The sequence below is a fragment of the Schistocerca cancellata genome, chromosome 12, assembly GCF_023864275.1.
Source record: "Schistocerca cancellata isolate TAMUIC-IGC-003103 chromosome 12, iqSchCanc2.1, whole genome shotgun sequence".
NCBI classification, from domain to species: Eukaryota; Metazoa; Arthropoda; class Insecta; order Orthoptera; family Acrididae; genus Schistocerca; species Schistocerca cancellata.
In genome coordinates, this window is record NC_064637.1 from 42,854,353 (window position 1) to 42,869,940 (window position 15,588).

At 41.9% G+C, this 15,588-nt stretch overlaps 1 protein-coding gene across 2 annotated transcripts in view; it reads left to right on the forward strand.

Moving 5' to 3' along the window:
- The window catches only part of LOC126109410 (aminopeptidase N-like), a 282,593-nt gene extending 268,056 nt beyond the window's left edge, over positions 1 to 14,537 (forward strand). For both annotated transcript variants that reach the window (XM_049914443.1, XM_049914444.1), the window contains exons 16-17: positions 3,092 to 3,167; positions 13,818 to 14,537. In XM_049914443.1, the coding sequence (XP_049770400.1) occupies positions 3,092 to 3,167; positions 13,818 to 14,216 (475 nt within the window). In that variant the 3' untranslated portion in view covers positions 14,217 to 14,537. The remainder of the gene's footprint in view (positions 1 to 3,091; positions 3,168 to 13,817) is intronic.
- The last annotated feature ends 1,051 nt before the right edge of the window (positions 14,538 to 15,588 follow it).

Below are 15,588 nucleotides of genomic sequence, written 5' to 3' on the forward strand. Positions count from 1 at the left end.
GCCAGGTGGAAATGGCATGGCAAGCCGTTCCACAGGACTACATCCAGCATCTCTACGATCGTCTCCATGGGAGAATAGCAGCCTGCATTGCTGCGAAAGGTGGATATACACTGTACTATTGCCGACACTGTGCATGCTCTGTTGCCTGTGTCTATGTGCCTATGGTTCTGTCAGTGTGATCATGTGATGTATCTGACCCCAGGAATGTGTCAATAAAATTTCCCCTTTCTGGGTCAATGAATTCACGGTGTTCTTATTTCAATTTCCAGGAGTGTATTAAAAATGTATGTTTGACAGAGCACAGACAAACTGTGATTGTGAAACGGTTGCATTCATTTATTCCAGATTATGTGACAAACTATTACGTTTTCATCATTTCCTTGGAAGTGATCACATTCACGTTCATGCAAACACCTAATTGGCCAAGGAGGCGTATCTCACTCACTTACCAGGTGTACAAATTCTGTGTGTCGGTAGGAGATTCTTATCATATAACACACATACTGTCACTAATGCTGTGTATGACACACTAGACATGTTTTCTGGTGAAGGATTCGGTTGACTTGTTGCCTTGTCATCAAACATTACGATTCCCATTTGAAAGCCAGTTCCTTTCAGCTGTTAATAGAGTAGTTGTGTAACATCAACTGCGTTTATAGGACCCTTGCTTACACCTCACTGTTGAAAATGTATGCTACACAACAAAATGGTTCAAATGGCTCTGAGCACTATGGGACTCAACTGCTGTGGTTATAAGTCCCCTAGAACTTAGAACTACTTAAACCTAACTAACCTAAGGACAGCACACAACACCCAGCCACCACGAGGCAGAGAAAATCCCTGACCCCGCCGGGAAGCTACACAACAACGCAGGCGCAGATTTGAATACAGCGAGCAGCGAAAAAATAAAAGTTTGTTTTCAGAGCGATGGAGGTTTGAATGCGACTTACCCACTTGGCAGTCCAACACTGTGACCACTTAACCATGACACCAGTGCTCTCTCAGATTCCTCTTTATTGGACTTCCCATCCTTAGACTGTTCGCACTTTCTATTTTGCTTTTTTTTTTCACAGTTCAGTACACCTTCCTGTTTTCACATTTGACCTGAGTTCATGTTTTGGCGGGCTCTCCACTGGGTCCTCTTACCACTAAATCTGAGGGGGGGGGGGGGGGGGAGATGCAACGGGGAGTTTCCCTTGTAAGCGTATTATTCACTGCTGTTATGTGACAGAGGTAAATTTGTCCACTAATTTGTGCCAAGACTCTTCATTTGTGGATACTACCTGATGCAGTGGTACTGTACAATGTTTACAGTAATCTCATACATTTGGGTAACACATACATAAATGTTAATCGACTTGCACATGTATAAAAAGGTTGGGCTATGAATGCTGTTATGCACAAATATTTATTTTATTGATGACAGTGTATTTCCTACCAGTCTGGGCATAATACACAGCAGTGTTTGTGTTACTGATCTGAAGACGGCTAGCTGTTTTAGCCAAAACTAGCTATCAACATTTATAAACAGATTTGCGATTTTGGCTAATAAAGGATTATTTGTAAAAGTCTATAACTTTAACAAGTAAAATATGAAGTATTTCAGTTGCCTTCATTTAAAGCCAGTGCAACGCTCAAATTTTATTGATTCCTACATAAAGATGTCTTTAAAACAATGTTAAAGGTTGTGAATGTTTACATTTTCAAGGATCGCTTATGCCGCTTTACAGTTACTTCTAGATACTTCTGTAATACAAATTTTCACTGGACTTAAGTGTGATCCTTCATCAATCTTGGTTGTGGTAACTGGTCTGTAGCATAGCCTAAGTCTAGGTTAGGTTGTGAGTTGAAGAAGCAAATCGAATGCGAATGCCAACTCTTTATATTTAAATACACTTTGCCATCCTTAAAATTTTTCGTTGTAAAATCTAAAACTACAATGAAAAATCAGAAAACTTATATTACATAAGGGGTAGGATATTCCGACGAGTATTTTGATGTATATGATGTACATATATCCAGTGTTTTTTTTTCTAAAAAAAAAGTTTGAGGGTACTCCGACATTGGATATAATGCAGTGAAAATTACTTATAACTAAAGCATGGGATACCACCCGTGTGCTTTTAGCCATGACGTCATCAACAATGCGAACTGGCTGCCAGCGATTCAGTTGTCGAGAAGCGTTGCTGCAGCTTCGAAATGCTTGAAACAGTCAATGACATCGCTTTTCCCACCAAAAACTGCACTAGTATCGTTTGTATTGCAATTACCAACACGAAAAAATGAAATATAAAATTTACGTCCGTGAAATAAATCTTTGCCACTCTTCCAAGTTCTCATAATCGTAAAAAAAGTACTTTGTCGACGAAAAAGTTTGGGGGTACGCAACCCCCAGCGTTTCCCCAGAAAAACAGCACTGCATATATTTTACATAAACTATGAGAAATGTGTTATGTAAAGGATTTTTGTCTTTCCTGATCTGAAACTACTAATCTGACTCAACTGGAATATGTGTAGACAAAATATCAATCTGTATATCTGTATGTCATTCAGTTACTTTAAATGGTATTGAACAATGATTAATGTGTGTGGCAGTAAGGAAGAAATTGAAAATATAGGCCAACAAAATAAAAGCAAAATGTATAAAATATGCAAGTAAACACAGGTCTCACATAATTCATTGCCAACTCATATTTGGATCTAGTTTTCCATTTTGTAGCTGTCCTAACATGCCAATTATGTACTCAACATCCAGAGTCAGTGTATTTGTTTCTTTTCTAATTTCATATGATCAAGATTTAGATTTCCCTAAATTGCTTAAGACAAATGCTGGGATTCTTTCCCTAATCTGAGGTTGTACTCTGTCTTTATTGACATCATTAACAATGGAACATGAAACACTATTCTTTCATCCTTTCTCTTATGATGTAAACTATTTCCTGAGCTAACTCTGGTTTCAAAGCTTGTGCTGACAGTTTTCTCAGAGCTGCAATCAATGCTTTCAGAAAGTGCATCACTCAGTGTTAGCACTGCATAACTGCTATTGTTCTTACACATCTGCCTACATTATTTGGTATTAATTTTGTTTCAGATTGGAAGAAATCGAGAAGACATCAAGTGTGGTGAACAGCATGGCCCAGTGGCTGCCAGCAAATCAGAGAGCAGAGGTGAGAATTATTCTGTATAAGCATGCTGCTGTGGCTCACAATTCCATTTATTTGTAACCGACCTGATATTCACTGAATACGATTTTCACTTTATTTCCTGTGGAGAATAATGAGCACAAATTCCAACAGAAAGGCAACTGTGCAAACCAGACATATTGCCCTACGGCAGGACTTACCAGACTGTGTATGTTCTCCTGAACACTGGGGTTCCATGGGAAATGAATAAGTGCTCCACAAAAAACTATTAACAACAAGGCCCTCTTTTGTGTGTTTGACTGTATTAATTCTCCTTCTTCTTTTTTATGTTATCCATGTTAAGACTTTAAGTTCAAGTAATCACTGAATAAAATAAGTTTTTTCCTCATATTTTTGTTATTAACATTCAACATAAAGAAGGTGCCAGGATGCTCAAAGTGTTCCATTAGAGGAAAAGTTTGCGAATCGCTGCCCTACAGGAACACAGGGACCATATAGTGAACAAAATGATCTTATTATATTTCAGTTTGTGAGACCTGAAACCGAGAAATTAAAAAAAAACTTTCCTTTAAACTATATATTCTCACAAAATTTATAACTGTGTGCATTAGAATCCACACAAAAATTTCATTTCTCATGCTCAGGCCCCAACTTCCCACTCTTTGCTGCTGCCCATTTAACAGAAAACTTGTCACTAAGTCTGCTGTCAGGTACAAGTGGGCTATACAAGTGTAGAAAGGAGAGAGAGTTCACGACTTCTCAAGTATAACCAAGGACTTGCGTCATTGGCTGTGAATTTATTTGAATGTTTAATCCCTACCCAGTAAATGTGTAACAATTACATTGTCACACACACACACACACACACACAGTCAACATACTAGCAAGTCTCTGGTGCACATGAGTGCATGCGTGCTCCCCACCTCGGCACACACAGATATGCTCAAAATGGAGTCTTTGAGAATTGCCATGGTCAAAATAACACTCAAATAGCTCACTTTTTGACCTCTTGGACATGATAGTGATGCTGCTCTGTGCCCAGTTTTGTTTAACAGACCACATATGTTTTCTCATGGCAGAGGTGTAATAAACGAGAATACTATCATTTTATTGGCTTTGGATGAACTTTGTACGTAGCTCATCTGAAGTGTGCACTGTAACATAAAATTTTTCCAGACATCTGTCTTCCTCTAATGGAGCACATTTACAGTTGTATACAATGTGTCACTTAAGTTTCATCTTTCTCTTTTCACAATCTACCAAAACTTTGTAAAATGCCATCTGGTAACAACAGTCAGTCACACGAAGTCACGACAAACCTCACACTCCTGCACGCTTCAGTAAGAGAGTACGACTCGACGAGTGCGAATTGACCTCAGTGCCACTGTTCTCATGCTCTTCATACTTACAGAACGACAGTGGGAAGGAAGGAAGCCGATATAGTACTGATGTAACAGTGGCACCTTCATTTCTAGAATATGCAATCTACACCATTATACTGGTACTAGTCCTGTTTCTGATCTCCAGTGCATGGGACACTGAGACACTGCCCCACATTCTGGACCACAGAGATCTCCAGATACGACACCATGCAGCTGTTTTTTGTGGAGATACACAAAGGAACATGTTTTGTTCCTCTTTCAGCTCGTGACATAAATATGGAATAACAGTAGCTGTGATTTCTGCCAGCCTATTTTAACTCCTTATTATCTTAAGTATTATATTTCAGGATATACTTCTTGCAGATGCCAGTTTAAGAATCTTGAGTTCTTACATTCCTTTCCCAATACATTTACTGCTTAATACCCTCTACTGATAATAAAAAATCAGTTTGAGCTGAATTGCAGTTCAGTATAATATCGAATACATTAAATCAGAAGAAGAAGAAAATACAGTAATGGACTCAAACATCCCAGAGCAAACAAACAAAGAACACCACGCATCAATTAAACAATCAGAGGAAAATGAAATCTTAAGACAGCCATCAGAACAAGCACCAATAGAACATGAAGTGACACACATGTCAGATATAGAAGAAAAATTTCAGCTAACAATATAGAATACAAAGACACAAATACAGATATTAGACCATTCTTGCATAGACCACCAAATAACCCACAAGTCGAAACAACAATAACAACTATCAATACAATCATACACAACAAAATAAATGAAAATACAACTATGGAAGAGTTACAACTACTGGTTTGTATAGGAGCACTCACTACACTAAATATACACACTAGGCAGAGATCAGAACAAACCAACACACAGAAGAAACCCACCAGCATGGCAACACAGGCTACGGATCAGGATAGAAAAACTGAGAAGAGACATCGGACAGCTAACACAATTTATAAGAAATGAAATATCAGACAAAAAACGAAAAAGGTTAGGTAAAATCTCACAACAAGAAGCGATAGAGCAGTTATATGAAAAGAAGCAGAAATTACAAGCATTGGCCAAACTACATAGAAGATACAAAAAAAGTGAAAATAGAAGGAAACAAAACCAAACATTCAACACAAACCAAAAGAAATTTTATCAGACAATAGATAACACATACATTAAAATAGACAACCCACCGAACATAAGAGACATGGAACACCCCTGGAGCAACATATGGTCGAACCAGGTACAACATGAAACAGGCATGCATGGTGGATACAAGCAGAAACAGACACATACAAGATGATACTACAAATGCCTGAAGTGATAATTTTGCAACATGAAGTCACCCGAGCAATTAATTCTACGCACCATTGGAAAGCCCCTGGAAAAGATAAAATAGCGAATTTCTGGGTAAAGAAGTTCACCTCAACACATTCACATCTAACTAAATTATTGAACAGTTACACTGCATACCCATACACATTACCTGATACTCTTGCACATGGAATAACTTATCTGAAACCTAAAGATCAAGCGGACACAGCAAACCCAGCAAAACATCGCCCCATAACATGCCTACCAACAATATACAAAATATTAACTTCAGTCATTACACAGAAATTAATGACGTAGAACAAAATTATAAATGAAGAACAAAAAGGCTGTTGCAAAGGAGCACGAGGATGTAAAGAGCAACTGATAATAGATGCAGAGGTGACATATCAAGCTATAACTAAACAAAGGTCACTACCACTACACTATGCATACATTGATTACTGAAAAGCTTTTGATAGTGTACCCCACTCATGGTTACTACAAATATTGGAAATATACAAAGTAGATCCTAAATTGATACAGTTCCTAAACATAATAATGAAAAATTGGAAAACCACGCTTAATATCCAAACAAACTCAAATAATATCACATCACAGCCAATAGAGATTAAGTGTGGAATATACCAAGGAGACTCATTAAGTCCTTTCTGGTTCTGCCTTGCTCTGAACCCACTATCCAACATGCTAAATAATACAAATTATGGATACAATATTACTGGAACATACCAACACAAAATCACACATTTGCTATACATGGATGATCTAAAACTACTGGCAGCAACCAAACAACAACTCAACCAATTACTAAAGATAACAGAAGTATTCAGCAATGGTATAAATATGGCTTTTGAAACAGACAAATGTAAGAAAAATAACATAGTCAGCGGAAAACACACTAAACAAGAAGATTACATATTGGATAACCACAGCGACTGCATAGAAGCGATGGAAAAAACAGATGCCTATAAATATCTAGGATACAGACAAAAAATAGGAATAGATAATACAAATATTAAAGAAGAACTAAATGAAAAATATAGACAAAGACTAACAAAAATACTGAAAACAGAATTGACAGCAAGAAACAAGACAAAAGCTATAAATACCTATGCTATACCAATATTGACCTACTCATTTGTTCCAGTATTTTTGTACTTGTTGTTTGATGTTTTCTAATTCTGACTGGGGTATCCTGTTATTTTTTATTATTACACAGATCTGATCAGCTAGTCGCTGTTCTGTTAAAAATTTTAATTCTGGATATCTGGTAATAAATTTTGTGTATACTTGTGACCTGTATCCAGTTGTGTTGGTTCCTAAGTTTGTTGCTTGGTAATAACAGAACATGAGGTGTCGGTTAACTTCATCTGACCATCTCATCCTCTGTCTTTGTTTTCCTTCTAGAGTGGTTGCAGGAAGCATATCCTGCAAAACACCTCCATTTGGATTTAAATCATTTTCTGTGTGCCTAGCAGTGTCGTTACCATTGTGGACAGGCATAGGGTTCAAGCGTCGTCCCCGACCATGACAGCGCTTGTCCGAGGCTTCATTAGTTCTGTCCTGAACCAACTAATCACACTAAAATGGGGGTTAGCCCTATTAGTGGTTTGTTCTTTTCGTCGCCTTTTACGACTGGCAGAACATACCGAAGGCCTATTCTTTTCCCGGGCCTCCATGGGGATTATTATTATTATTATCATTATCATTAGTTATGCTTTTTACAAATTGTCTTGGTTCAGGAATCGAAAATTTCTGTTAGGTGCATCACAATACAAATTGTCTGGGATCAGGAATCGAAAATTTCTTTTAGGTGCATCACAAATGGCAGTATTCCTTGTGAAGTTGCACGACATGTAATGCAATATAAACAGGATTCATTTTCTTTGAAAAATGCCTCTTCAGTGAAAAACATACTACAGTGAATATAGGTGCACACCTACGATGTTAAAGTTCATCGGTTCACGTCTCGTCTGGTTTCCTTCAGATTTTTTTTATTCAGCTTCACATTCTCTAAATGATTCTGGTACTTTCTTGTTTATTTAATAGAAGTACGTTCAGCGACATTAGTATGATTTGTTGTGATAAAGTGTTGCCAGACAAATATGCTACCTATAGAGCTTATTTTGGAGTTTTGCTTTTGTTGTTATTTAGTAGTTGATTACAAAAGAAGATACAATACATAAAATAGTTATAGTGTGATATCCCTACCCCCCCCCTGAAATCTTGGATGTGATGATAGACTGATTTGTAGTGTAACCCAAGGCATAGGTTAGTTCAAATGGCTAAATGGTGCAGATTTCCCCAGAATGTAAGATGTGAGCCATGCCCAGTGTGAAGTATCAGATACTAGCAGCAGCTGAGTATTACGAGAGCAGAAGTAGTGACTTAAAAAAGGAGCTGTCTTCCTCCTAACACACAGGCATAAATTAGTGTAGAAGCGATTACCACAATTTCCAATTAGAGAAGATTAACATTAGCCATTATTTGTTTTTAACACATTTTAAGGAAATATTTGGCTGTAATAGTGTTGCCATCAACTTTGCTCTAATGTGATAGCAATACACGCCAACTGCATTATGGCCAGGCACTATAGCTGATGATGCAGGCACTTGCCATTATATTGCTGAGTGGTCGCCGTTGGTGCCCACCAAGGGCATAGCATATTTGGTATTTTAGAGCTAGTGTGTCTCTGTTCTTGTCTGCAAATGCTTCCCCCTCACTCTCACCTTAACTTCCTACTTCTCTCATCGACAACACTGTAGTCACATCTACAAACATTCACTTGTTTTGATATTTGTTTGTTATTGTGAGTTTACAGCATGAGTTTAATATTGTGACTTGCATACAAGCAGAGCTACAGGACGTCAAAAGTACTGTGTACAAGGTTCCCAATATGAAAAAGGGCAGTAAGGCTGCCATTGGGGATGAGGTCAGAATCATGCATAATTTTGATGTGAGCTCTTTTCATATCTATTTCCATATGCAGGTGAACAAGAAAATATAAATGAAAACTGTATTTTTGCTTCAAACTCAATGTTACCCTTTAGGCTTCTACCAAAGCTTTGCATACTTCTGCTACAAAGAGGCTTATAGATTAATAGTGCTCTTTTAAAGAGGTACGTTAAACTTCTGTATTGATACAGAAATAGCTAAAAACTGGAAGATGATCGTTAATCCGGTTTAGCTGGCATATTCTCTCTCTTATTCGCACCAATTTTAGCAATTCTTGGACAGATACATGCACAAAATACACTCCTGGAAATTGAAATAAGAACACCGTGAATTCATTGTCCCAGGAAGGGGAAACTTTATTGACACATTCCTGGGCTCAGATACATCACATGATCACACTGACAGAACCACAGGCACATAGACACAGGCAACAGAGCATGCACAATGTCGGCACTAGTACAGTGTATATCCACCTTTCGCAGCAATGCAGGCTGCTATTCTCCCATGGAGACGATCGTAGAGATGCTGGATGTAGTCCTGTGGAACGCCTTGCCATGCCATTTCCACCTGGCGCCTCAATTGGACCAGCGTTCGTGCTGGACGTGCAGACCGCGTGAGACGACGCTTCATCCAGTCCCAAACATGCTCAATGGGGGACAGATCCGGAGATCTTGCTGGCCAGGGTAGTTGACTTACACCTTCTAGAGCACGTTGGGTGGCACGGGATACATGCGGACGTGCATTGTCCTGTTGGAACAGCAAGTTCCCTTGCCGGTCTAGGAATGGTAGAACGATGGGTTCGATGACGGTTTGGATGTACCGTGCACTATTCAGTGTCCCCTCGACGATCACCAGTGGTGTACGGCCAGTGTAGGAGATCGCTCCCCACACCATGATGCCGGGTGTTGGCCCTGTGTGCCTCGGTCGTATGCAGTCCTGATTGTGGCGCTCACCTGCACCGCGCCAAACACGCATACGTCCATCATTGGCACCAAGGCAGAAGCGACTCTCATCGCTGAAGACGACACGTCTCCATTCGTCCCTCCATTCACGCCTGTCGCGACACCACTGGAGGCGGGCTGCACGATGTTGGGGCGTGAGCGGAAGACGGCCTAACGGTGTACGGGACCGTAGCCCAGCTTCATGGAGACGGTTGCGAATGGTCCTCGCCGATACCCCAGGAGCAACAGTGTCCCTAATTTGCTGGGAAGTGGCGGTGCGGTCCCCTACGGCACTGCGTAGGATCCTACGGTCTTGGCGTGCATCCGTGCGTCGCTGCGGTCCGGTCCCAGGTCGACGGGCATGTGCACCTTCCGCCGACCACTGGCGACAACATCGATGTACTGTGGAGACCTCACGCCCCACGTGTTGAGCAATTCGGCGGTACGTCCACCCGGCCTCCCGCATGCCCACTATACGCCCTCGCTCAAAGTCCGTCAACTGCACATACGGTTCACGTCCACGCTGTCGCGGCATGCTACCAGTGTTAAAGACTGCGATGGAGCTCCGTATGCCACGGCAAACTGGCTGACACTGACGGCGGCGGTGCACAAATGCTGCGCAGCTAGCGCCATTCGACGGCCAACACCGCGGTTCCTGGTGTGTCCGCTGTGCCGTGCGTGTGATCATTGCTTGTACAGCCCTCTCGCAGTGTCCGGAGCAAGTATGGTGGGTCTGACACACCGGTGTCAATGTGTTCTTTTTTCCATTTCCAGGAGTGTATTTGAAATTGTGTTTCAACCTTCTGGTAAAATTGTGGATAAAATGTGTGTACCAAACATCAGCTCATGTGTTAGATTTCCTGAAGCATCCTGCTTGCTTTAAAAAGAACACATTTGGAAAGCCCAGTTTTTCTTGTACCTTGTGTGATGTAAAAGCAATAGATATAACAGAGATGCTGAGTCGCAGATAGGCACAACAAAAAGACTTTCACAATTAAAGCTTCCGGCCATTGGCCTTTCTCGCCAATAGACACATGCATGCACACACACACTCCACACTCATGGAAACGCAGTCTCAGGCAACTGAATCCACACTGCGAGCAGCAGTACCAGTGAATGATGGGCGTGGTGATTGGGTGGGGGAAAGATGGAGGCTGGGGTGGGGAGGGGGATGGATAGTATGTTGGGGGTTGCAGACAGTGAAGTGCTGCAGGTTAGATGATGGGCAGGGGAGAGGTCTGGGGGGGGGGGGGGAAGTAGCAGAAAAGGAGAGAAATAAAAAGACTGGGTGCGGTGGCAAAATGATGGCTGCATAGTGCTAGAATGGGAATAGGGAAGAGGCTGGATGGATGAGGACAGTGACTTCATTCCAAAAATATGCTTTTGCACTATCAAAACTAATGTCCCATTATTCTGTTTTTTGAAACCTGTTTGCCCCTTGGAGTTACTCCCAAAGGCTAACATTGAATGTTCTTGTTTCTGTATGTAATCCTACTCTACACCAGGCTCTTTTACAGTTTCAAATACAGCAATCTCTTGCACTTTCCCAATCTATGACATATATGCCTCATATGGCGATTTCCACTCCACCAGACTTCTCTTCTTCTACAAAATCCTTCAGTTATCTATCCCTCATATTTCCTTAGGTGGTATGAAGCCAACTTCAGACTGCAAAAACATGCCAGAGCTCACCTCAAAGAGATATCCCACCTTCTCCTAAACTACTTTAATAGTGGTGTTTCTTATTCTGTCCCTCTGCAGCTCCCTAAACAGCCACACCATCAACCACCACTCCTCTCCTACAAACCAAATTTGGCCAACCTCCACAACTACCTTAACATTACCAGCTTGGCCAACCTCCTTAATATTACCCAGCCTTCACTACTGTCTCCCAGACCAATAATAACTCATAGTCACAAGAATCAGTCACAACAGCGCAGTGTTCTCCACCTCTCCCCTCCTGAAATATCTATATTATTCAAGGACCTCACTTTCACCTCTAAACTTGCATTGAATCACGCAGCTTTGGTGTAGGACCTACTTTTCTTCACACATATCACTTTGCAACACAATCCCAAAACCTTTCTAACAGCAATCCTGGCATTGAACACTGCCTTGAACAGTTCCAATCGTGATCCCAACTTGATCCACACAACTATCTCAATATCATCTCTTACAAGCCTTCCAAGTGTTCCTAAGATCCAGCATTGTTTCACAATTCTTTCTCAGGTTCCTAATACATGACCCTAACCTACCATCTGCAGTACTCCACACTCTGAGCTTACTAAAAGCTGATGACGCATCGTTATCCTCTCAACAGACAAAGGATCTACGACTGTAGTACTTGACTGACAGGAAAATGGTAGTGATCTCTATGTCAGCTGTCTGACACCTCTATGCACAGTATCTGCCATCAAGATCCCATCCTGTGAATCAAACTGATCTGCAGTCCCTCCTTAGAAGTCAGGCCCCTAACAAGGACTAATACCTCAATCCATGGAACTCCTTACCCCACCCAAACCACACGCCCCCACCTTTTACCTTCTTCCTATGGTCCACATTCCAATCATCCTGGCCGTCCTATAGTTTCTGGCTTCAAAGCACCCACCGAACATATATTTGCCTTAGTTGCTCAACACCTTCAAGCCATAGTACAAAGACTTCCCTCCTATATAGACTCCAACCATTTCCTAGATCATCTGAAATCCGTGCCCATCCCACTTCCACCAGACACCTTGCTTGTCACCATTCATGCCACCTCCCTCTATGCCAACATCCCCCACATTCATGGTCGGTCTGTTGCTGGACATTTCCTCGGTCAGTACCCACCTTTCCAAACCTATGACACCCTTCCTGCTCACCTTAATCAACTTTATACTTACCAACAACTATGTCAAATTTGAGGGGCAGGCGGGGATACAGTAATATCAGGGTTACACCCATGGGAACTGGAATGCCTCCTTCCTACGCCACCCTTTTCAAGGGTGGCTTGGAGGGGACTTTCCTGGGAGTCATAAGCATTTACCCCTGGTTTGGTTTAGCTACATTGATGACATCTTTGCTGTATGGACTCATGACGAGGCTGACCTGTTGTATTCCCTGGAATCTCTAAGTACCTTATTCCAGTTAAATTTCACATAGTCCTATTCTGAATGCCATGCTACTTTCCTTGATGTTGAGCTCATACTGAAGGTCTGGTACACACTTCTGTCCACATTAAATCTACTAGCAAACAACAGTACTTACATTTTGACAGTTGCTATCCTTTCCATGTCAGACATTCCCTCCCACATAGGCTTGACATTTGAGGCAAACGTTTTTGTTCGGATGCGGACTCTGTACAGCAATACACCACCATTCTCACCTGAGCCGTCACTGGACATAATCACCCCACCAGCCTACTTCAAAAGCAGATTTCTCAGGCAATCATATCCAATCCTGGTACTGCTGATCCCTCCAAAAAACAGCTTACTAGTACATGGCATGTCGCTCAATATTATCCTTGTCATGAATGTATTAGTGAGCTACTTCAACAAGGCCATGACTTCCTAAAATCATGCCCTAAAAGGAGGTCCATTCTGTCTGAGACTTTGCTCACCACACCTAGCATAGCTTTCCGTCGCTCTCCCAATCTCTGCAATATGCTTGTCAGACCCTATGCTTCTTCTGCACCATCTCCCTATCCTATGGCTCCTACCCCTGTGACCATCCCCGCTGCAAAACTCGCCATATACACCCTCCTACTATCACCTATGCAAGCCCTGTAGTTGGCCAAACATATACTACCAAAGGGAGAGCCATCTGTGAAGTGACATGTCATATACTAGCTGCTACGTAAATGGTGTTCGGCCTTTTAGCCTTTACAGAAGTATCCGGCAGTGGCTGCTGCCAGTTAATGAATATCTTGCCTCAATCCACATCCTCCATCAACGGATATACAAATGTATAAATGAATGAACGAGTGAATGAATGTATGCTGGTTTAAGCAGGCAACAATGGGTAATCTACTAGTGTTAAGCAAGTTATCGCTAACTGTAGAATCCCTCTTTTCCAGTTGCTCGAGGCTGTGTCCAGCTGGGGAATCAGCGCGTCTCTGGAAAAGACCATCAGCTCGCTGGACAGGTGGATGGAAAGGAATGAGCCGACACTCAGGACGTGGCTGCAGAGTGTAGCCCCCGTCCCCACCACCAGTGACGCCCCCGCCACCAGTGACGCCCCCGCCACCAGTGACGCCCCCGCCACCAGTGAAGCCCCCGCCACCAGTGAAGCCCCCGCCACCAGTGAAGCCCCCGCCACCAGTGAAGCCCCCGCCACCAGTGACGCCCCCGCCACCAGTGACGCCCCCATCAGCACCGACGCCCCCGGCTCCAGTGCTGCCATACTGCCAGCCATCACAAGCATTGCTCTGGGGCTCACTGTCGTCTGGGCACACCTGAACGCTGCTGCTGTATAAAACAGACATTTTAATCCCACTATACTTACTCATGGGGTACAGGGAGCAATGGAGGGAGACTGTAACCAAGAAATGTCACAAGAGAGAGAGTGTGAGAGAGAGAGAGAGAGAGAGAGAGAGAGAGAGAGAGAGAGAGAGAGAGAGTGTGTGTGTGTGTGTGTGTGTGTGTGTGTATATGAGAGAGAGAGAATGTTTTCTGTATAGTTAGAGCCCAACCAATAATAATGTCTGTGACACTAAGATAGATATGTACTTTGTAAACTATTGTAGAATTTCACTTTAATATACTAATTACAATTTGCAGATATTTGCTCAATAAAAACAAAGTACAACAGTATCAAATATTTTATATTTTTTCAGTTTGTTCCTCTCTTAAGTGCTTCCACATCTACATACATACTCTGCCATCCACTGTACAGTGCATGGCAATCTGTACCTTGTATCAATACTAGTCATTTCCTTTCATGTTCCACTGACAGATGGAGTGAGGCAATTGTCTATATCATTCTGTACAAGCACTGATTTATCTTCACATCGCAGATTTTATGTGAGATGTAAACTGGTGGCAGTAGAATCTTTCTGCGGCCTGCCTGAAATGTCAGTTCTCTGAACTTCCTCAGTACTGTTTAAAAAAACATCTGCCATCCAGGGATTCCTTTTCGATTTCCTGAAGCACATCCAAAATACTCGCCTGTCAATTGAACCTACAAACTGTGTAGTTGTAACTAAAGTACAGCCTCTCACACAGGTCCAGTGTACGCTGTAATCATTGTTATGGCAGCAAACCTTGGTAGCTATGCTTAAGTGTTAATGTGGAACTGATTTACACCGGAAAAAAATTAGTTTCAATTTTGTCCAACAGGTGCAAATCTGGCACTTTACACTTTGTGTATGACAGTAAGACATCCATGCTGTCATTTGACAAGCCACAGTGTGACTACATAGTACGGCTACCGAGAAGAGAAACCGTGCTGCATTGAGAGAGTATCACCAACTGAAAGTCTGAGGAGAGGCCCAATATCATTGCATTTATCGTAAATCTCTCACACAGGACAAAGACCCAAGCGACTGGAAAAAAGCGCAGGTGACTCCAGTATACGTTGTTGTTGTGGTCTTCAGTCCTGAGACTGGATTGATGCAGCTCTCCATGCTACTCTATCCTGTGCAAGCTTCTTCATCTCCCAGTACCTACTGCAACCTACATCCTTCAGAATCTGCTTAGTTTATTCATCTCTTGGTCTCCCCCTACGATTTTTACCCTCCACGCTGCCTTCCAATACTAAATTGGTGATCCCTTGATGCCTCAGAACATGTCCTACCAAACGATCCCTTCTTCTGGTCAAGTTGTGCCACAAACTTCTCTTCTCCCCAA